We start from the raw sequence: 25,059 nt of genomic DNA on the forward strand, positions 1-25,059 counted from the left end.
CTGGGTTCTCGGCCTCTTTACCTAGGTATAGGACCGGTGGCAACCCACCATCGAGAGGAAATTGGGGAGCTACGAGTGAGTAGCGTAATCCGGTCTCTGAACTCTCCTACAACGGCTGGGGGTTCGACGTGCTAACCCCACGTCACCCCATTACTGGTAGAGGATCCCCACACCTCTAGGTAGGATTGTGGGAGGAGGACTGACAGTCGGGAGATAGGCCAGGCTCCTTCCAGGGCTGTCGAGCCACGGATTGTTATTAAACTATTGATGTAGTCTGTCGATATTTCAGGTTTTTGTGCAACAAAATGTGCTTGAATAAAAAATATGACAAGAATCCGGGTTCTACTTTGGATTTGTGAGTCATTGGTATTGTATGCTACATGCTAGGTATTAATCAGATTATTGAAGCAAAGTACTCGACACGTCTTGGTTAATTATCCCTATAGTATCTAATTAATCACTATTTTTACCTGGATTTGTTTCAGATTAAATCTGTACTTATCTTTTTTCATCAATACCGAGTAAGCTCTACTTACCATAGCAACTGAAAACAATTTATTAGTGATTGTTAAACTATTGAGCATTGTATTTTCGAAACGCGGTTGTTTTTATTAATAGGCAGGGATAGAGTCCCTGGATGTATTACTTTGACGCCATGTACGAATACTCGCGATTCAGTTTCTTTATGGAGAACTCGGATATACCTACAAAATGGCGGTGTCCACCAACAGATGATTCTAGTACTTCGAAAAAGAATTCATGTAAGTTTATTTATTGTCATCGCAAATTTAAAATTATCTTTTCCTCATCAATTATATGTAAATTTGTGTGTTTCTATGTAATACAAAATATTGTTCAGATTCTGGAACAGTATTTGTCAATTACTTCGATTGCGTTTTGTTTGAATGGAATTGCGTTAAATGACGGCCATCTTTATTCCTTGAAATAAAGATAGTCGTGGTTAAATACAAAGGTGGATGATAAGTCAGTGGCCAGTTGCCTGTTATTATTTGTGCATTTCACTGTACGTCTTCGTTAAGAATGTTTGGTACGATAACGTAAAACAAACTTTAAATTATACCTTTGAAAGGACATTCTTAACTTTTTTCGTTTCGAAGTAATGTGATTGTTAGTAAACCTGTAAAATTGTTTTTCATACAAACATAAGCTGTATTTGCTGTTATTTTTATTTTGGTATTGGTTAAATAATTCGTTTTTAAATACTTACCGTTAGCAGTGTATAAACACTCTATCATTACCGGAACATGTTTATAAAACTAATTAACTTGCATTATCACACACCTTTGCACATTAGCAGACTGGTTTCTGAGCTGGTGCAAAATTTCCCAGATGGGAAGCAATGAAAGTGATAGCAACCAATTCCAGCTCTACGGTTGCAGGTTCATTATCTTTGCCCCCTTGCACTTCACCTTTCTTATTGCCAAGTCAACGCCTCCGGTGACTTTTACATTATGTTTTTTGTCTGTGTGCAAGGGGAAGGCGTACAAGGAACGACCATACCTTCATGTTCATAACTGGCCAAGGTTCAGAAACCAGTTTCTGCCGATGGGCATTTTGTTAGTTCTCTTCTCGTTTCCACTGCTTCGCTTTTATCGCCCTCTTGTGTACGAAGAAGGAAACGGTAGACAACGATTGATGTTGATCGCGTGGTAAGAACAACCGACCCAACAGTTTCCGACGTAATTGAACCTCCGGTCCCTTTTAAAAATTTACAAAAAAAAGGGTTGAAAAAGCATCGGCATCCGTGTTCTACAACACGGGTGAATGAACTTTTTAACATCCAAAAGCACGTAACTCGTCGGGTAATGTTCTCAAGTCCGTGAACACGGTTTACGTGTGTGTGATTTATCAGGGCGATGCCGCAGCCTTGGTAACTTAGCAACAGAGTTGAAGGTCACGAAGGTTTTGCAGAAATGCTCCATCCTAGCTCGGAGCACTGGGGTTCGCAGGATTTTGTTTGGGGGGGGGGGGGGGGCTGAACTTGTAGGATTGGCTAGTGCATAACTGCGTTGGGTGGCGCAGGAACGTTTTTCATTTGGGGGCACAAAAATTCAACCTGCGCGCGCGTGTGTATTTTAATATATATAAATGAAGGGTTGAAATGCACACAATACAATGAAACCACATCAATAAGCACCTTTACTGGTCAGAGAAACCATTTTGAAGCTGCAACAATGGTACTTTTGATAACTTCCTGAGACACTAGGAGCAAATTAATGAGCAACTTTTATGATTTCGTGAATGTAACAGTTATTAAGCAAATTAGTCGTCTTAGACACTATTTTTATAGGATAGAAAATTGATTCTGATCCCAGAGTAAGGTCGCAACTTATGCCCGACTTGCGCGACACTCAAGCGTATCTCCTTCATGTTCCATACACTGAAGGAACGAACTCCATTCCTTTGTTCACTCGCCATCCAAAGAGAAGTACGTTCTCTATTTAGCTGTATCATAGATATATTGCCGTAATCAGTTTTGGTGATACCCTGCAGTTGTTGGTTTTTCCCCTTCATGAGAGCTCCAATTAACATTTTAAACCTTCGTTTTAAAAGTTATTCAAATGTAAAAATGGTTATCGAGATTTATTTTAAGGCGAGTTTGTACATATCACTTTGGATTTGGACTTCACTGCTTTCATTTCACTTTTATTTTCTGAAAATGTTGGGAGGGGGGGGCTGTGGCCCTATCAGCTCTCACCCCCCTTCTGCGTACGCCAGTGGCTCTGAGGAAAGAGTAAGACGTAAGTACATGACTAACAACCAACACTCAATGTGTGTCTTTTCTGCCAGGGTATTGCCCGAGCACGATGAGGGCTAGACTCACAAGTTGTGGGTTCGAATCCCGATTAAAGTGTCTCATTTTGATTGTTTTTTCATTCATGCGCATCGACACAATTAACGTAAGATGTAGAAAAGCGACTTTACACAAACTATTCATTCTGTAGACAAGGTTTTCATATATTTTGGTTCAGCAGTTTTTCTTCACGATCTTATAAAATACGTACAATGGTGATAATTTAAAAACAGTCATAAAATTGAACAAATAATACTATTAAGGAGATAAAAATTAATATAGGCTACACCATGTCAGTTTTTAAAATAATATTATTGCTCACCTCTAATCTCGTTAAACAACAAGAAAATGTACTAGGTTAGATTTGGGCGACTGAAGGTTGGGCCAGTCTCATTATTATACATATTTTTTTTATTTGTCTGTGCAGTTTTGTCCTGTTCAATTCTTATACGGAGAGACCGAATGTAAATGGACGATTGAAACTGAATTATTGTTATTTTTGTAAGAAAGAGGAGCATATAGTCTAATTTTGATGCGGCCATCAACAACATGATATCAACAATCAATAATAAAAATAGTATGCACTTCAATAACACAACTACAATATGTCCAGTATTATGAGTCTCCAGCTGCCATGAATGTCGTGAAAGTTTGCTTGGAGAGACTGAAGCCTGGAGGATTCTTTAGTGGATTGTAAAGAGATATTCCTGTTAAGAAATTACTTGTTCTTAGAATAGCCTTGAAGCTTTTGTGTAAAAGAAACTGTGGCGTTTGTTGTTGATACTTCAGTTCTAGACATGAAAAAGTGGTGAGAGTTCATTTCTGAATGCACAATTCTGAAAAGAAATCTCCGATCCAATCTGAAACTTGGCGAAGAGAGATGATGTATTTGAATGCAAGAGCAGGACATCTGTGTATAACTCTTCTTGTCTGTTCTCTTTACAGTGATGCCACAGGCTATAGATCAAATACAAGAACCTTACTCAATACGGGATACAACACATGGTCTAAAGTACGATTTTGAAGGCACAATTAGTCGTAATCAAAATGTATTCATAGTTTTAAAAGTTGTGTAGTCTATATGATGGTCCAAGGTCAGTTTGCTGTCAGAAATGACTCTAAGATCATTGTGTTGTTACACGAACAGGATACTCCGGTTGTATAGTTTGAAGGATGGTGCTGTAAAATTTTATTTGAAAGAAATTCTCATGGCAACATTCTTGGCTTATCAGGATTTCGTTTTAGATTCCAATCTGAGCACCAGCGTTCAATGTGTTTGAGATTTTCTTGGATAGAGGATATGTTGTGAACTGAAGTCTAGAATGGTCTTGTCTCGAACTTGTAATTTCTAAACCGCGTTCTCAGTCTCGTCTCGAATGCTAATACGAGACCAAGGGCCTGAAAATGACTCTCCGTAACACACTTTCGATGCTTTCTATAGCTACCCACGATCAGGTCCTAGCGTTGCCATTCGTTCAAACAACGTTAATTAATCATTGCAAATAAATATATTGCTTTTTTTACAGAATATATATATATATATATATATATATATATATATATATATATATATATATATATATATATATTTTTACAGAAATAACAAACTCTAATGAGCGTGATTTCGTTTTCACCTGCCCATTGAATCCCTAATATGGCATGGTCGTTCAGTCCTACCATTCCAGTCACACTGTTGACCATCCAGACTGACGTTTCCCCAAAGTAACTCCAGACAAATCCGTTAGCAACCATTCCTACCTGCTTTCTGGGAAAATTTGTAAACTGAGCTTCGAAAGTATGACTTGTCCTGACTAGCACAAAGGATTTCATTCGAATTTTAATGAATTAGCTCTAGTGAAAAGTTTCCTTCTTAGATTTCGTTATATCCATTATAATGGAACCTTTTGCTGTGTGTGTAGTGTGTTTGTTTAGGAAGAATGACGTTGACATTTGGTTGTCTTTAGGAATGGTCATCCCTCAACATACCTCACAGTCACCGTTAACATTGCAGTACGAATAAACTGTCAAATAAGCCAAGAATGTTATGCGATAGTGGTTATGTCTGTCAAATTTCTACATTTCTTGCTACCGCGAGTATGCAGCCATAGTTTTTATTTACCTTTTCATCCATGAAAAATGTGGGACATCAAAAAGAAATCGTAAAACATAAGGTTATTTTATGTTCTGGCTGTCTTTGGTACCTCGACGCTATATGCTGTAAACTGATCGTTAAGTGGGGAACTTGTTGCTATCGCTTTAGGCCATTCACAGAATGAGACTCTGGAATCTTGAGGTCTCTGCCCTGGACTCAACAACCGACCTCTTGGCAGGCTGTCTACTGGTGTGGAAGTCGATACACACTGGTGGCCACTCAGGAAGCGTTGCAGCAGTGCAATCACCTCTCCTGTGAACTGGCAGAGAACAGAAATTAATTACAGTAGCATATCATATAAATCTCTCATCTGTGTTGAAAACTCTTTTTCTTGACAGTTTACGCGTATTTGTAAACAGGTTTTGTTTGAAATAGTTTGTTTCCATACTTATCTTATGAAGTGTTTCTCTTTTTATTTTGGTTATTTTCAGTTATTTTCTACATCTTGAGTTGATCGCGACGATGAGGTTGAATGATAAACGGATGGGCAAAGAGATGCCTCAACCAAGGTTCGTACAGTGTGATGCACTAGTATTGATCGACTAATAGTCCATTACTTTGCTCATTACTTTTTCTCTTGCATCCTACGCAGTGGCGTGTCCAAGGGGTAGGTGGGGGGGTCATACCACCTCTTTTAGCCTATTATTCCGAAAAAAAGAACGTCAAAGGCAGAAAAAGACTGCAAAATGGAGAATGACTACTAAAATAAAGTATACGTACCCCCCCTTTTCGAAAATCCTGGTCACGCCGCTGATCCTAGTCTTAAGAAATGTATTTTAACGTATGATGGTGCATATATTGCCAGCAGCTTGTTTGGCGTCTTGTTTCAAGCCTTGAAGCTCTCATTGCATACAACAAATGGGATAAACATGGTAATGGACAATTTGCTTGGTAATACTTATGCATCCCACTGTACCTGGGACTATTTTTTTTTTTTTTAAATTATATTAGAATCTGTTATTCGCACAAATGCGAGGAAAATGTCTTCGATTCTACGTGAGTGCGGTATTTGCTTTATTTTTCTTCGCTTTTCTGCTACTTTTGGCTAATCGCGAAGATGAGGATGGGTGACGATACGATGAAATTGAACACCTAACACGAGGAACATCCATGATTAGACCGGGATTCGAACCTGGGACCACTGGCATCGTAGTACCCTGTGTTAACCACTCCTCCACGGAGTTTGGCTTCGATTCCAACGTTACTTCGCATAATTTTGTTATGTTTTTATTTGGGAAGAAGGACGAAATAATGTTTATATTGTTAGTTACATGTGGTCTTTGTTCTTATTGGGTCAATAAGGAGTACATGGAGATATGTCAATCGGTCACATTTTTGGAAAGGGACCTTCGAAACTATTAAAATTATAATACGATGTTTTCAGAAAATCTTCGTGACGTCATCTTAGTGTACGTTGTGCATCCTCAGACCGGACGCACCTATATTTTAACTTTTTTGAGTTAATTCCGTTCTATACTTGCAGCTAGATTAGTTCGAGATATCCATGACGTCAGATGTACGTAGCTTCTTTACGTTCTGAAGAATAGTATAATTTAACGAAGTAATTATTATCCATATGCACGTTAGTTAATTTATGCCGAAGTATTCTTTGAAAGCCTTTACGCACTTCAGAACTGTCGTTTTCTGCAAATTTGTCAAGGCTTCCAATCTCACACGAGAAATCATACAACTTCCACGAGCAAGAAACGGAGGACTTTTTACATCGCTAGAAGTGTGCAAGAGATTCAGAAAGTGTGAAATATGCTTTTGTTTGTCTCGATGCCTGTCGCTTGTTCAGCTCTACATAATTTTTAGAGAGCTGTTTTCTCGGAGATGGCCTGCGCCAGTGGACAAACTCCTGCACACAAATGGCGAGAGTGCCGCACTCCATTAAAAAGAAAAAAATAACATGTTCTGCTTCGTACTATGCAGTGTCACGTGACGGTTCGTACAGAGAATTCATTCAGTTCCAGAAGTTCTAATGACAACATTATGAAATGTAAATGAATTGTGGTCATGTTTTCTTCAGTGTTATTGTCATGTCGCATATTAGAGGTTTATTTTTCCTCTTTAGGAATGAAGAAGTGCTGGTTGCAGCTTCCCACACATTTGTCCGTTACTACGGATAGAAAGACTTACGTACGTATTTCTTACAAAACGTCATTCTGTCTTTTCGTTTAGTCAGGTACGTAACGTGACCATTGCAGGACAAAGTACATTAAACATTCCTTATTTATCTTAAATGTGCTTTGAATTAACTGCATCTAAATAACTTTCTACTGAAGATCTCATGGAAAACTAACACCTCACCTTCCTCGCCGTCATGGTTGGGTACATTAACAATTTTCTGCGAATAGAGACCATAATAAACGCTAAATACGTGATACTTTACTTCACTGCTGTTCAATGGCAAAGTATCTTGATGTTGCAATTGAATATACATATATAAATGAGTAGATGACTGAAACACATCGATGGACCTACATATGATTTTATAATATATAATGAGGCACTTACCTAGAAAGGCTCCGGTACCCCTTTCTACACCCTCGATTTCAGGCACATTTAAAATATTTTCGTGAAAATATTTAGTTCCTCATGACAGTGTTTGCAAATAGCGCGGAAGTTAATTTTTTAGATCTACTTACGGTTTTTATAAAATTAAAATTCCTTGCGTAGCGTCAAAAAGGTTTTTCAGAACTTCTATGATGGCGGATGATGGATTCATGTCACAGGCGCAAGTCTGAAGATTTCGGATCATGGATTCATGTCACAGGCGCACGTCTGATTTTTTTCTATTTCTTCTTATGATTGACTTGTGCAATGGGAACATTTGCGATTGCGATATGTTATTTGTGTGATATATTGGCGGATTGGACATGTCAGACATTGGATTTCATTTATGCGACTTCAGAAATTGGAATTAATTATTTCTTTTTGGCAACTGCAGGCCGTAAAGGGGAGGGTTGGTTTTTCTAAGTGACTTGTGGGATGGGATAATTTGAGACTTCTTATTTTTATGATGGGAAGGGAGTGGAGGGTGGTATTCTATGGAAAAGGACAACAAGGACTTTCAACGTAGGATTTACTTCATTTTTGGACTTCAAATTTAACTTCGACCCGCAATTCAGTGCCTGGTATTGGTAAAAAGAGGTAAGTTACCTTCTTAGGTTTCATTTTAGCCTTTATTTTTGGTATCTTCATGTGTCAATGCGGAAAACAGTGAGAAATAGTGTTGGGGGCAGGTGTCTCCGGCCAATTTCTAACATGCCTTTAAAAGTGACTCTATAGATAAAGGCGGGGCCGCGGTAGCGGTAGGGGGCGGTAAGTCAATTACCCCAGGGGCGGAGCCCGGAATCGGTGGGAAATTTGGACTCAACAATTTCAAACGACAAAATCTCAACTTTAAAACGGCTGTACAGTCGTAAATACTTCTTTCCGCGCTCCAATTTTTTTAAAATTCACAATTAGAATCACATAATCTTCATAAAGAAAGAAAAAAAAAATGAAAATTCGAGGGTGTAGAATAGGGTACCCTACCCGTAATTATAATAAATGTTTAAATTAAGACATCAATATAATGTATATGTTATTCATAACATGTAAATTAATATATATTGTTATTACATGAATAGGTAAAAGACTGTATAAGAGTAGATACAGAACAACACGCATTCATTACCTAGCTTACGTGTAGTTAAAATCGCCACAATTTGTATAAAAACAACTGTCCTGACAAGGAAATTAATGTCAAAATGATAAAGAATTCAACTTTTATGACAAAGAAGGGTGTTGGATCCAGTTGACGAAAATTAAAGTTCCTGATTAATATTTTATGTATTTTATTAGCTATTAGTAGTGGTGTGCATGTATCTTCTTTGGTAGTGACATTCAAAGCCGTATGATAATCTTCGATCCCCACAAATGCTAAACAAGAATATTTTCATTATTTGATTTTAATACTTCGTTTTTTTTGGAGGTTCGAACCCTTGCATCCTCCTAAATACGTCCTTGATTTTATATATTATGCAGGTCCATTGAAATATTTCCATCAGTGCATTCATATTTTCAAATATTACCACGTTAATTAAGAAGTATATTTCTTGCCGTACAAAATGGCTTCACTTGTCGATCAGTCTGCCATCTATAATAGTGTGTGATATATATTTTTAGAGATTTTACATGCAACAGAGACACAAAAAATGATTTTTTTTTTTCAGTCTTTCCCGAGTAAAAATCACGAAGTTGTCTGAGGTTGAAGGGAGCCACTTCAAAACCAACAAACCGCAAATGTTTTGTCACAATGTTACCGATACCGAACAGACCACACGGTGAGAAAAAAGAGAAGTGCCCAAGAGACATTCTAATTTGTGTTTTCTCCGAGGAATGAGAGGTTTCAACCCGTTGTTACGGATAAGTAAGCCTGAAAGGGTAACGGAAGAACTTTACGCATTCTTTGGCTTTGTGGCTTTTTGTGTGTCAATTTCTCTTCCCCCCCCCTTGAAGTAAGTTCCCACAAAATTTGACATGCGAGAATTGCCTCATGGGAACGAAACCATACAAGCGTTTAATAGGATTCCTATCACAAAATGACGGTTTGTGGTGCACCTCGTTGCCCATTTCTTCCTTTCTTACTTTGCATACACCAAGTAAAAACGATCTGCCTTTGTAGAACATTCATTTCAAGTTGTTTTTTTTTTTATCTTGTGCAGAAAAATCGATCAGAGTCGCAAGGCAGAGATGGAAACTCTGACACAGTAGTACCAGATCGGAAAAGACTTGACTCTCTGCTCCAAGTTAGGGGAAAGTAAAGATTGTGGTGATTTTACTCTGAGTTACTAGAAAGCATGAGATGAAAAAGCACATTAGATCTGCTAGAAGATACTGCACTACACTAGCGCCAAGATTTATCGAACTGGTTATTGGTTTACTTGCATATTTTCGCATTTCATGAAAAGGAGCAGCTTGCATTTCATACACGCAACACGTTCCACAAGTTACAATCTAGAATAAATAAATGTACCGGAACCAACTGTAACAGAGTTATATTTCAAGAAGAGTAACTAACTGATTTCCTTTTTGAGCAAAGTAATTATAGCTTTAACTAAATTCCTATTTTAAGAGCAATTTTCCAAATAGACCTAAAAATTCAAGCTTCCCAATAATGACCCATTCAAGAGCTGGCCCCCGTATTTACCCTTTTCCAATACAGGACACACTGAACTGGATTGTATAAAACTAGCTTTTATACACTAACACACAACTGTCCTATACAGGTGAGTCAAAAGTCAGGTTACATAGGAAGTTTTCCTAATTCGTGAATGGTTGAATGTCCAGTTTCCTGGTGTATGGATCAGTCGCCATGGTCTCGTTGAGTGGCCACCAGCGGTCTCCAGATCAATGATTTGTTTTTCCTTTTGGGGTCATTTAAAGGCGCTCGTCTATTCAATTAAGATTCAGAACATCCAGCATTTGAAGGAACACATTGTGTAATGTACAGGCATGATTATGCCGGACGTTCTGCAAAATTTTCTGGAGAACTGGAAACGTCGCGTGCATTGATATTGAAGGTGCACACATTGAAATTATTCTATAAATTCCTGTAAATCCCTATGTAACCTGACTTTTGACTCACCTCGTATTATACATTGTATTGTACATTGCATTAAAATTATATGTAACTTTCACAGAACATAAACACAGTTTGTAGTATACATCTGGCAATTCTGACGTACGTTAATAACGTCGTGCATGAGGAACAGACTGCGTATTTCTCAAATACTGTCTCTGCTTGCGCCTTGTTATGTACGCATGACTAAATGGTGAACACAGTATGTAAGCAACACGGAAAAAGAATATTGAAAAACGCAACTTTTCCCACTTGCCCTACTTGAACAAATGAAAAGCATACCTGCCGTACTGGATTTGCATGTACATGAAACAGACTATTAACAAGGTTGTATGTAGCTGTTAAGATTTATTGTACTTAGGTCTGAACATCTCACACGATCAGGCTGGGAAAGTTACAGATAAGGGTGTGAATTATGGCTGTTTGCTTTGGTGGGAAGAATTCCTTCTGGCACTTCTACGCATTAGAGACAAGCCTGAGCAGATGTACGAGGTATCATACAAGCCCATGCACACTTTAGAGTTTGAATAAAGATAGGTTCTGTAAATGTAACATACTTGTATAAACAATTTTTCAGCGTTTGAAACATTTGCAGTGATTTGTGATGTGCAGAAAATATTCCTTTATTTGCTGTGCTAACTCTTAGCATGTAAAGAAATAGTTGTTTGTGTTCTTTAATCATCGTACCAAATGAAGATGTCATTTCTCTTGTTGTTTGTACGAAACTATCAATATGTTTCAACAACTTCTCAATCCCCATAGTTTCTCAAGCTTCAGTTTTATAATTGAAAGTATTCTGCTAGTCATAAACTAGAACATTTTGTTGTTATACTGTATCAGGCACATTTACCACAACTCTGAGAACGAATGTATAATTTCCACAAATACAGGGTGAGTCATAAGTCTCCATACAAATGGTAAAAACGGTGACTAATGTATATTTTTCCTTTTCCGGCAGGTGAAGGAAGAACAGATTGACATCATTCTGTTGGCTGGGAGTGGTACCACTTGTCATGTAGCACGTACATTCAATGCAACCCACAGAACGCAGATAACCCATGACACCGTGGCACCTGCGTTACCTTCCTCTCATCTGTTGCAGTCTTTGGTCTTCCAGGCCTGCTTTCGTCGGCGACGGAACCTGTCCTTCTGAATTTCTTGATAAGTGTGGCCACGGTGTGATGGGTTATCTGCGTTCTGTGGGTTGCATTGAATGTACAGTCACGGACACTGCCGGTTTGTAACGATTCCATTGAAAGTCAATGTATTCATTACAAGCCGGCAGTGTCCGTGATTGTACGTGCTATATGACGGGTGGTACCACTCCCAGCCAACAGAATTGTGTCAATCCGTTCTTCCTTCGTTAGTGGCATCTCTTTTTCATTGGTTCACCTGCCTGAAAAGAAAAATAAACATTAGTCACCGTTTTCACCATTTGTCTGGAGACTTATGACTCAACCTGTATATGCGTTTTAATGTTGTTTAGGAACATTACAGTGCGAGTATTCGCGATTTAAAATTATCCGATATGCCATCTGGTGAGATTTTTAGGAACTACTGTATATATGACTGATGTGTTGAAGTCGTTCAGTGCATGGGGAATGTGCGAAAGGGTAATGTCTACTGTTCAGTTTTCGGCTCTAAATCGTTTTACGGGTCAGAACAAGTGAAAAATTCTCATGTTTCCGTGGAATCAACAAAATGAAATTTGTAAATAAACCAGGGAAAACAGAATTGATTGGCAGAAAACTGGCATTGGGAATAACACTGAAATGCGGCAAGGAAATTACGAAGAATTTTACTTTTCGATTGTGAAAATAGTAACTTATTAATTTATTCCGATCCTCTTCTACCGATTGGTGTCGAGGTTTTGTAGAGAGCTCGCCATCTGTCACGATCTTCTGCCAACTTCCTTCCTTCACTCCACGAGATGTTCCTCCTGCTCAGGATACCCTTCATTCCCTCATTCCATGTCCTACGTGGTCTTCCTTTCGGTCTCTTTGCACCCAATCCTCCCATTCTTGCTTCCCATACCTGTTTAGGTATTCGATGTTCAGGCATTCTGCTGAGGTGTCCAAACCATCTGAGTTGTGCTTGCTCCACATCCTGATATATTGGTTTTGTGTTTAATGTTATTCTGATTGTTTGATTTCTGATTTTGTCCCTTCTGGTCTTTCCCACTGTTCTCTTCAAATATTTCATTTCTACTGTTTGTAAGTTTTGTTTTTGTTTTTCATTAATTATCCAGGATTCACTTCCATATATCAATGTTGGTACATAAGTTGATTTGTACACAATCATTTTTGTTTTTTGGCTTATTTCCTTTTTCCCTAAAAATCCTTTGTTTATGCCATAATATAATCTGTTTGTATTCTTTATTCGAGTGTTTAATTCTTCATCTATTTTTCCATTACTATTGATTGTAACGCCTAGATACTTAAAACTTTGTACTTGTTTTAGCTCTGAATCTTCAAGGCTTATTATGCAGGGTTTTTCTATTCTCCCTATCCTTAACACAGTTGTTTTATCTTTGTTTATTTTCATAATTTCTTTGACATATTACCATTTATTATTTCTAAATTTCTTTGTAAGTTTGCTTGTGAATTTGCAAACAATACAATATCATCTGCATATAAAAGTTCAGATACAGTTACAGTTTTCAGTTTCCAATTTCCTACTTTGAATTTTCTCATCTTTGGTTTTATTTCTTTCAGAACATCATCCATTAGAATGATAAACAAGAATGGGGATAAAATATCACCTTGTCTTACTCCTGTTGATGTTTTGAATTCCTCTGATCTGTTATTGCCAGTTCTAACATAGCATCTATTTGTTCTGTAGAAACTTTGTATTGCTTCTACTAATTGTTTGTTTACATTGTTTTTCTTTAGGGTTTTCCATAGCTCTTGCCATGGCACCCTATCGAAAGCCTTTTCCAAATCTATAAAGCATAGGTATAATTCTCTATTGTATTCTATAACTTTCTCTATTATTTGCCTTATTGTAAATATGTGATCTTGGACACCTCTACCTGGTCTGAATCCACTTTGTGTCTCCTCTAATTTATCCTCGATTTCTTGTCTTAGTCTAGTTTCCAAAATTCTTGAATAGACTTTGCCAGGCACACTGAGTAGTGAAATACCTCTGTGATTTCCGCATTCCCTGTTGTCTCCTTTCTTATATATTGGTATTAGTATTGATATTAGTATTGATATTTCCCAATCCTTCACTATCTTCTTTTCCTTCCATGTCACATTTATTATTCTGAGCAACAGATCTTCTCCTTCCTTTCCCATATACTTGATCATTTCTGGTGCAATGCCATCATGACCAGCTGCCTTTCCTAGTTTCATTCTACTAATAGCTTTCTTTAACTCTTCCCTTGTAATTACTTCTTGTTCTACATCTAGCATATCTGGTTCTTCAGGCCTTCTCTCCTCCTCCTCTTCATTTGGTACGTTTCTTTCGATTTGACTTAATAATTTTTGGAAATAGTTTTTCCATCTCTTCATTATTTCTTCAGAATTTGTTAATAATTTCTTATTTTCATCATATATAAATTTTAAAGGGCAATCTTTTTGATTCCTCATGTTCTTCAAAACTTTGTAAAAAAGTTTTTGATTTTCCTTACGATTTTGCTCCATATGTCTTCCAAATTGCTCCCACATTTCTTTCTTTGCCTCTTGAACCACTTTCTTCACTTTATCCCTCTGCTTTCTATATTCTTCAAATGCCTCCAGAGTACCGACTGACAGGTATTTCTTCCATTTTTCTTTCTTATCTTTTACCTCTGCGTCTATTTCTGGATTCCACCAATTTGTTATCTTTTTCTTGCTTCCTACTCTAGATGTTCCACATACTTGTTCAGCTGCAGATATTATTGCCCCTTTCCATTTACTCCAGAGTTTTTCTAAGTCCTCTTCTCTTCTTCTACTTGCTCATTCGCTAGTTCTTCTTTCACTTTCTTTCTAAATTATCCTTGAACATTTTTCTCTTTCAACTTGTATACCTTTATATTTTCTCTTATGGGCCTCCCCTATGGCGCAGTGGTAACGTCATTGCCTTGTAATCAAGGGGTCCCGGGTTCGATACCCGGTGGAGGCACAAGTGGTTCGGATCCCACTTTAAACTGTAGGTCCAGTCCCGATTAGCCTTACAGTGCATAAAGTGGACTTAAAACAACAACTCAAACAAATCAAACAAATATTTTCTCTTATGTTGTAATTTATCGTTTTCTTCCTTCTATTCATCCTTGATGTCTTACTTTTAACCCCTATGGTCATATCTAATATGAGAAGTTTATGATCAGTGTTTCCTTCTGGCCTTCTTTTAACTCTTGCATCTCTTATGAACTTTTTCATATCTCTCAGCACAATGATGTAATCTATTATAGATTTTTCATTTCTACTTGGTTCTTCTCTAGTATATTTGTGTATGTCTTTATGTACGTATATACATAGTGTTGGTGATAATCAGATAATTTATTATGCAGAGTTCCAATAGTCTCTCTCCATTGTTATTTATAACTTCTCCATACTTTCCTATTACTTTTCCCCATCGATCAGTTTTATTTCCCGCTCTGGCTTTCATATCTCCTAGGATAATAACTTCTTTATCTATGTTTTCAATAGTTCTTTGTAGTATTTCATAAAACTTATCTTTGTTGTTTGAAGTTTCATTCTCGTTAGGGGCATATACAATCACTAGAGTTAATTCTTTCTGCTCTAAAATGTCTACTGTCATTATTCTCTCATTTATAAATTTCGATCCCTTGACATTTTCCTTTCTATCTTTATGTATCATACATGCCACTCCTGATCTTGCTCTTTCTTGTTTTGGTACTCCACTGTAGAATAGAAGAAAGTTTTCATCAAGTTCTTCAATCCCATTACCTTTCTTCTTTGTTTCTGTAACTGCAAGGTATTTCACTTTTGTTTTCTTTATCTCTCTGACTAATTCACATTCTTTCCCATTAAGACCCCTTACATTCTATGTTCCAACATTCACTGAGCCATATCCTCGCCAATTTGTCGTCGTCGTGATCTGACGGGCTTGCTCTCTTGTTCTTCTTTTAATCATTGTAGGTTCAAATGTGCAGGGGATTGGCCTACAGCATTTTAGCCCAGTGGAGGGGCTGCCCCCTTTCTGCCTCTGGGCTTGCAGTGAGCATAGCTTAGCTGTTCTTAGCTGTTCTGCTCTACGTTTTACGGGTAGAGTTTAGTCTCTCACTCCAACCCCCAACCTGGGGGACCAGGATTTTCTTTCGGGGTTTACTCCCTTAGCCTTTGAAGTTCCCCTTCTCCACAAGGCAGTGGTTCCCCTCTTCTCCCAAGAGGGTGGGTTGCCTCTTCCGCCATCTCTGCCGTTCCGAAGGTCTCCTTCTCCGCCACAGATGTCGTTGAGGTCTTCACCGTAACCCTGGCAAGGGACCCTTACAAGGTGCTACCATCCGGAGCCAGATGGACCAAGGTTTTTTATAGAGGTATTACTCCTCTAGGTTCCTCCGCCTCCTCAGCCGTTGAGATGACCATCCATCTTCTTCCGCCTTTGGAGCCGTTGACCGTTTGTGAAAAATAGTTTGAGAATGAATTAATGTCGTAAATGTAACCAGAAAAAGAAAATGGACATGCTAATATTGCTGTTTAATTCAGTACGATGTCCTTTTTCAGTGAAGATAGCCTGGTCATGAAATTGTGAATTCTATTATTTTTATTAAAACAGCCTCTCTCTTTGAAGGAAGAACTGCAACGATATGTTCTTAATTTTCTCCTGCCCCAGCTTTTCAAGTACAGGTCAATTGCTTTATTTTCAATCATTTCCGAGAGCCACAGTTACAACACGAGGTACAGATGATACAGCACTGCTTCGAAGGGCCAGTGCGTATATATTAGTTTCATCTGAGTTTTCTGTTATTTCTGCCTCGTTGTCAGCACAGCTTCTCCTTCGTTATAGTTACTGGTATTCACATCATTTTCACAATATTTAAAAATATGGCGTAACCTTAATAACAGCCGTGACCACATGCTCTGAACGTAAACAAGGGATGTATCCTACATACAGTGTCCATATTGGAAGCGACACTAGCGGTCAGGTGGTAATTTTAATCGCTAATAGCGTGATGGACGAAGTGATGTCATTTAATCAACCAATGATCGTTCAAGGTCTTTGATTGACTCACCGTATTCACTCACCTTACGCCTACAATCAACTATGTCTTCACACAGCTCTATCGGGTAATAATCATGGACTAAAAACGTCTTAATAACTATTAGGTTAAAAATGAATTAATGAATCCCCTAAAGACCTGTATACTAGGAAGATTGTTCAATCCCCAATCTGTCAGTGTGGTGCAACTGAAGGAACACCTGATCACATTATATTTGAATGTCGCCTTAATGTAACTACGCGTGATTATTTCTTAAGAGATCTAAAAGAAGCAGGATATAATGGCGCATACGCCTTGTCAACACTTTTGAGGAACCCAACGAAGAAAATAATATACGTACTTAAAAACTATATTGTGAGAGAAAATATTATATTATAAAATTATGAAATGGTAAAATTATGAAATTGTAAAATTATAAAATGTAAAAAAATGTAACTGGTGCATAGCAGCAAAGCTACAACCAAATATACATTTATATATATATATAAAAAAAAATAATGAATCTATCGGGTAGCTGCGTACAAAGACGACCTTCTGAATCCATGCTTCTCTAAAAGTGGTGTCACTCATTGGCCCCGTACGAAGTCTGAAGCTGCGAAATTACTTTTGCATGGAGGAGGGGGGGAGTTATTTCAAAAGGAAAACGGGAAAAAACGCCTAAGGCAAGAGGTGGTAGTGCTGTAAGGAAGTGAAGAGAGCATTTACTCTGCTCAAAGGTTTCTTCCGGTGCCTATATGGAAGTTGTTGTTTGCTTACCTCGGGAAAATAAAGCGCGTATTTTGTTGCAGGTTTTCCCACGTCTTCGAAGACATAAAAAAGTTTACAAAACTGTCATTTTTCTCCCTCTGACTTGTCTTGTTTCGACATAGTCACGGGGAAGTGGGCTTGTGATAAAATCGCTATCACTTCATGTCATCTCAGTAGGGAAGGTTGCGCAGCTTTGACGTGGAAGAACCATACTGACTTGTACCCTTTCGTAGTATTATTAATGTAGTAGTAATTTTGTAGATTATACAGTTGAGCACAAAAACCAATGCAGAGAGTTTTGTGACATTCGTACAAAGTGGTAGGAGATGATAAAGTTCTACGTGTCATCACGATGTGTAGTAGTGAATTTCGAGACTATATCCTTCGAAAGTTCAGAAAATTCAGAACGAAAACCGTATTTCGAACATGGAACACGTGTCTTGTTTGAATTTGCCACTGGACATGCGCGTCGATGGTCGCGGCAAACTGCATATCACTAACTCTACATAGCGACGAAGCATATTCAAACATTGTATGGCTTGTTACTTGAAACTGCCAATAGTGGCAATAGAGTGAGGCATCGTGAGCTTCGTTATGTTTGCGAAAATATCTCCTGATGTACTTGAAAAAAGATATTCGACAAATGCAAAATTAGAATATCTCTGCATCTCACTTCCCTCTAATAATAATAACAACCCGTTGCTCTACAGCCCGTAAGAGCCTTGGCCTATCTCCCGACTGCCAGTCTCCCTCCTACAATCCTACCTAGGGGTGTGGAGTTCTTCAACCGGTAAGGGGTGACGTGGGGTCAGCACGTCGAACCCCCAGCCGTTATAGATTTTTATGACCAGGTTACGCTACTCGTAGCTCCCCAATTTCCTCACGATGGTGGGTTGCCACCGGTTCTATACACACGCCGAAAACCCAGGCAGACTCGAACCTATGCCGTCCCGCAGTCGGAGTCCAAAGCACAGCGCCTTAGACCGCACGCCCACCTCCTCCTATTTCTCTTGCTTTTTAGTCTCTACGCCCAAAACGGAACTTATTCACTTACTTTATTTTTAAAAAGTAATTAAATTACTTTTTGCAATCAGGCCGTTTTATCATAGATTACATCAAAACCAACATTTTCATTAAATTATAATTAATCTCGTATTTTTTAGTAGAGAAAATATAGAATTTATAAAATTCTAAGCAACTACCTATTTTTGAAAGAACATCTTAAGTTTTATTATTATTATGATAATTATTTTAGCAAACCATAATTTTATTTTACTGTTGAACCAAGAAGCCGCAACATGCTCAGGGTGGTTGTTTCTCTGCAAGTCATTACAAAAGAAATACACGTGGAGAACATCTAGTGCCGATTTTGGCAATAAAAGTATAACATTGTTCTCACAGTGTTAATAAATATAATTATTAACTTGCTCGTTTCCAGAGGTGAACATTTGGCCCAAGATATTACACAAATGTGACTGAATTCTAAACTAGGATAAAGAGAGAGTACGGTTATTTTCATTATGCACACAACTATTGTGCGTATTCTGTGTAATATATATCACGCGCTTGCATTCCAGTGCAGCAAGTCCCAACAGTGCTGGCCCACAGTATTTCAGTTGCAAAATACTTCATTTTTACTTACATTTTTCTATAATTATTTTCTACCAAGTCAAAGGAATGAACTACTTGTTCTCTGTCAGTTCGTTTTCGCGTTAGCAACCATTAGCACCATCTTGTGGCTATTGATAAAACATCTGTGTATTTCGCCCAACACTACGGACCCAGGGGAAGCAAGGAATGAGAACGGGGACCTTGAACCATCCAATAACAGATAAGGGTACTACTTTACTATACCTGAGACACCTGGGAATAATTTCTTTCGCACTTTTTTACATTGCTAACGTACTATTCTGCATACCGGAACACTTATTTAGGTGAAATAATTGAATTTGTTAGGAAAGTAATGTATATTTCTTACATTTACGAGTACTTACTGTTCTTGTTTATTTCCACACACAACATGGCGATAGCTTACCGTTGATCGTTCCTTGAGCCAGAAAAACCATTGACGTTAGCCCAAAAATTCACGATAGCCCCACAAACCATCACGGGGACGAGGTATGCCTTCTAGGTTAGGTTAGGCCTGTTAGGTTTGGTTCCATTAGCACTCCTTTCGTTCAATTTAGCATATACGGACAATACGAGAGCGTATTGTGCTCTCATGCAGGAAGCAAATGGCGGCAGCAGCAATAGCGCGTCGGAAATATATTTTCGTACAAAACCATATGCATTCGCATTAAAATGAATCAAAATTACATTCCCGAACATCAACAACGCCACAGAAAATGATTTGCGTAAGTACTTTCTCCTGTAAATTTGAAGAAATCTGTCTCAGGTATAGTAAAGTGTTACCCAGATAAGCTTCTATGCACGATACCTTTATCCCTAATCAGCAGGGCTGAAATAGAATCGCAGTATCATCAGTAAGTTCTGCTGCTGTGGCTACTGTAGTGTTGCAAACTCTATAGTTTAATATCTACGTACAGGGATACCAATGCCATTGTCAGCGTTGAGGCCGATCAGCGAAGCATTTTTTTTAAAACAATATAATTGTGAGAACAGTAGAGGCGCAAAAAGCTATGATTTTTATCAGAAGAATAGGCTAACATATTATCCATGAGCATGGTCCTTTGAAAAATATTTTCGAAACATTGAAAGCAAAGGACATTTTTATCAATAAATTACATGAATTTGTAAAGACATGGAAATACTACAGTGCGTTCGGAAAGTCCCGGCACTCATACTGGATGAGGTGGCAAGCCTGCCAGTAGGGATTGGTATGATCTTGAAGAATGAGTTTGTTATATTTAGAGCAGAACTGATGTTACACGTGTGAGAAGTACAATCACAGTTTGACAACAATGCCTTTTTTAAGTACATTGCCCACTGAGACGAGGGGAAATGCGGCAACAGACAGCAACAGAACTTCTGTTGTCTGCTTCTATTGAAATCAAATGGTGTAACGCCCACTACAGGGAAACACGCGGTACCGAAGCACGGAGTTTCCGTGCCAGAAGTCTGCAGGGTGTGTGGTCACGTGGTGCGTGCTAAATAATCAAATGACCGTTTAAAGCAGCAGACAGGCATTTGTTGCATATTCTGAACTTGAACACCGCTTTCCGTCTAGTTGGTTGAACGTAATTTCCTTGCACCACTCTTGCACCACCCTGACACTGGATACACCTGCACTGCACCGAGTGTCAAAAAGTGCAGCCAACTACACGGGGCTGTTGCCACGTTGCTCCGCATCTCGGTGGGCGAATCGCTATGTAGGAAACATATTTTGAGTACGTCATACGAGATGTGTGGAGAAATGGAGAAGCTTATTTCCCGATGATCCGGCACCAGGTAAAACCGTAATGAATGATTGTTTCAAATTTAGTTTCAATATTCTTTTGGTTATTTCAACGCGCGGAAATTGGTTTGCCGCCTTGTCAGTGTTGCAGTATTACTCACATTTAGTTTAGAAATTATTTTTTGTGTATTTCAAGATATAGTTAACAAATGTATGTATTCATTACATTGACAAGTTCAATAAATTATAAGCAAAAAATTCTCAAACTTTGAGTGCGGGGACTTTTCGAACGCTCTGTACTTTTTACCCTCAAATAGCCACTTATTACGAGTTCCTTAATTTTTCTGGGGCTGCTTCTTCCCCAAGGATAAAGGCCAAGGCACATACAAATTCAGATATAATTCGTGGATTTTTCTCGTAACAGTTTGGATTTACTAGGTTAGTGAGAGGAAAGTCTTATGGTGTTAAAAAAAAAAAAAAAAGAAACTTTTTTTCGTCATTCATCTAACAACCACGCTTAACCATTATTTTTCTCTCAGTTTCTACCTTTATTCATGCGGTTTTCCCATCAAGATCAAATGTTTTTGCTTGGCAGCAATTTACTGGTTCCAGCCAGACGTGCTCAGAAAGTGTCGCCACAAGATCACTCTGTGGAACCTTCCCTTTTCACCTTTTCCAGTGTATTTTGTTTTCTTTTTTTCAAAAAAATTATAAAGGTTTTTGATGTGCCCATCAGATCGTCAGACTTTGGTATCATTTGTTACACAGTTCCACAATTCATTATCAGGAAATATGTAAATACGCATCTTCAGAAGATTCTAATGTTATTATCGCATTATCTTTGATAATTGAGTTATGTAGGCTCGAAAAGTGCTATTTTTATTTTCCATATTTTTTGACATATTAGCTTTTAGCACATATTTTACACATTTTAGTTATTTTTGCCTATAATTTCCGTATTCTCAAACATTTTCCGATATATTTTATATTCCATATTCATGATATTGCTACATTTCCCCATCTAGTGTTAAATGTCAAAGATTTTCCATTCATTTATTCTGTTCCAATTGTACTTTGTTTATTTTAATGAAATCCATTGCATATTTTTAATTTACCCCAATTACTTCACGCAATATTGAGGTCAGTGTCAGCCACAGTTCTTGGAAAAGTTTGGTAATCCATTGTTTTCGTAACAAAGCCATATTTTGTATTTATTTTAATTTTGCATTACAATTAGTGTCATGTGAGCCTAATGCATTTTATTTAGCTTCGTGAGCCGCTTGCTTAATGCAAATTCTCATATTTCACAATTATAGGTTCATATTTAATCCCATATTTCAATTGAAATCTAAGAAGCTAAAAGTTAAAATATACAAAACAGTAATTTTGCCTGTTAGTATTATATGGCTGTGAAACTTGGCCGCTTACATTAAAAGAGGAACATAAATTGAGATTATTTGAAAATAAAATCTTTAGGAAAATAAAACCTTTGTCAGAAAAGTTCCAGGACTGATTTTTTATTCTTTACCTGTGATATTCAAACGCAAGAAATGGGTGTTATTCAGTCACCTGATATGTGTTCTGAATAGAAATGGCCTTGCAAGTGTTTCCATGTAAACACACCAGGTGGCAGGGCTGTGCTTAGCAGCCCACTGTTTGGCTTGTTGGCGCATTTAGTTGGAAGTTACACAAGTGTCGTGATGGACGTGCATTCCGAGCAGAGAGTTAACATTAAGTTTTGTGTTAAGCTGGGAAACTCCTAGTGAAACATGGAACAAGCATTCGGTGACAAGGCATTATCGAGAAGCCGTATCTTTGAATGGCACAAAAGGTTTCGGAAGGGCAGAGATTCAGTGCAAGATGATCCAAAGAAAATGTTGATCCCATTTTTTCATGCTAAACGGTTGGTGCACCATGAATATCTGCCTGAAGGACAAACGATAAACAGAAAACTTTATATTGACGTCCTAAAACATTTGCGTCAAGAAACTCTGCGGCGCCGTCCTGATTTGTGGGCATCTGGGTAGTGGTTCTTATTGCACGACAATGCAAGGCCACATACTGTTTTATCAGTCCAGGAATATCTGGCCAAGCATCGTGTATCTGCTCTACCACATCCACCATATTTACCCGACCAGTTACCATGTGATTATTTTTTGTCTCCCCGTGTGCAAACACCGGTGAAAGGGAAGCGTCATGAATATATTGGTAGCAATACAAACGGTTTTGTGACAGATGTGAGAAGCATCCTAGATGAAGCTTTCCCCGCTTGCTTCCATGACCTCCAGAAACAGTGGTAGCTATGTATAGATAGCCGAGGGGACTATTTTGACAAAACCTAGGACCATTAGTTCCTAAGTTGAATAAATTATTTTTTACGAGCTCAGTCCTGGAAATTTTCTGACAAAGGTTGTATTTGGACCTAATAGGGAGGAGGAGACAGGTGAGTGGAGAAGGTTTACGTAATCTAGAACTATACAATTTGTATTCGTCCAGATATTATTAGAATGATTAAATCTAGAAAACTTAGGTGGGCAGACCATGTGACACGAATGTGAGAGGAAAGAAGTGTTTACAGGATTCTTGTTTGGAAACCTGATTGTAAGAGACCTGCAGGAAGGTCAGATGAAGATGGAGGGCTAACGTTGAGGAAATCTGTGAGGATGGAAAACATTGGATTGATCTTGCTCAGGATAGGGACAGCTTGCGTTGCTGCAGCCATAAACCTGAAGGCCAGAGAGTGAGTTAGATATTTACGTATCCCTCATAAGATGTGGAACCATGTCCATGTCGGAAGTGCCGATTGGACTGAAAACAACTGAAAAATAGGTTTACATCAGCATGTGGCTGGATAAAATGGATTTCCACCTATTTTTAGCCTACTTTTCTATTATTTATTTATTTTTATTATTATTATTATTATTATTTTTTACTGGGAAGTGAGTCTACATAGACCAATGTTTCTTCTTGTTACAGGAAGATCGTGCCCACGCGGTTGCAGATGGACTACAACCTGCTGGTCCCCTACACCTCAAACCGTATGAGAAATGTGCGGCTTCTCCGAAGGAACAATGCCAGTTTTGGATTTGCCATCAGGGGCGGACGGGAGCACGGAACGGGGTTCTTCGTCTCGGAAGTGGACGTCGGGTCCGAAGCTCATGTTCAAGGACTTAGGGTGAGTAAATTTCTTCGACATCGTCCCTAAAGCTGAGATTTCCATGAGCCAAAAAAGGCAAAATATGTACATAAATATGGAGAAAATATCACTGAAATATGTAAAAAAGTATGGAATATAATATTTTCCGGTGATTTTCTTCATTCCCGTTCTATGTTTTTAGTTTCTTCACAGTAATGGGGTAACTTAACTGAGGAAACTTAAAATGCGGGGAAAATGTAAAATCGAGGAAACTTTCATAACACTTTGCTGTGTTGGGACCATTAAGATTGAATGTATAATGTAGGAAAATGTAAGATCCGGAAACGTATAATCGGGGTTCCACTGTATTTTCAAATCTTGCTGCTTACCTTCAGTTACTATTATCAGAATTAGAGATTTTATACCTTGACTTTTCCGCTGTAATTTTCAGGGTAAATAATATGATACGTATAGGAGTCGGTAGGGTGATCTAAGTTCGGAAATTTTTGGGCTCGGTACTACACAAAGTAACTCAGCTTGGACTAAATGGGTCTGGGAGTAAAGACGATCAGAACGTGGTGCTGATCACATCTCCAAAAATATCGAGAATGTACCGTGCTTTACCTCCACACACCCTATATCCTCGGGACAACGTAAAGGGTCTTCTACAGCAAGATAGAAATTATAGTTTTTCTTGTATGTACGCATTGCTTGCATTGTAGAATTATTTTCCTGTAGTTTACGGTTATTACAATCATTAGAAAACAGTTTTCGTTTTCACAAATGGAGTAAGCCACCATCTTTAAAATTTAATGTAACAGAAAACATCAAGAGACTTTGTGAAAACAATGATGACTTTGAATTACCTGGTAATATTTGGGATTCATAATTTTAAATAAAAATAATGTGATCAATTTTTTTATCTGAAATAAAAATAAAACAGACTGCTTCTTTTCACAGTTAAGTTGCTATATTACAACAATGTAACATTGACAACATCCATTGTATAACGGATTCTTTTTATTTCAAGAATTGCTAACCATTGTTATAACTGTATCT

The 25,059-nt window shown here is 38.0% G+C and overlaps 1 protein-coding gene across 6 annotated transcripts in view; it reads left to right on the forward strand.

Moving 5' to 3' along the window:
- LOC145997278 (uncharacterized) overlaps positions 1–25,059 on the forward strand; it is a 323,875-nt gene that overhangs the window by 219,218 nt on the left and 79,598 nt on the right. For all 6 annotated transcript variants that reach the window (XM_083134158.1, XM_083134159.1, XM_083134160.1 and 3 more), the window contains one exon: positions 23,841–24,039. In XM_083134158.1, coding sequence (XP_082990284.1) covers positions 23,841–24,039 — 199 coding nt within the window. The remainder of the gene's footprint in view (positions 1–23,840; positions 24,040–25,059) is intronic.

Source organism: Lepisma saccharinum, chromosome 13 (assembly GCF_977018435.1).
Source record: "Lepisma saccharinum chromosome 13, izLepSacc3.1, whole genome shotgun sequence".
Taxonomy (NCBI): Eukaryota; Metazoa; Arthropoda; class Insecta; order Zygentoma; family Lepismatidae; genus Lepisma; species Lepisma saccharinum.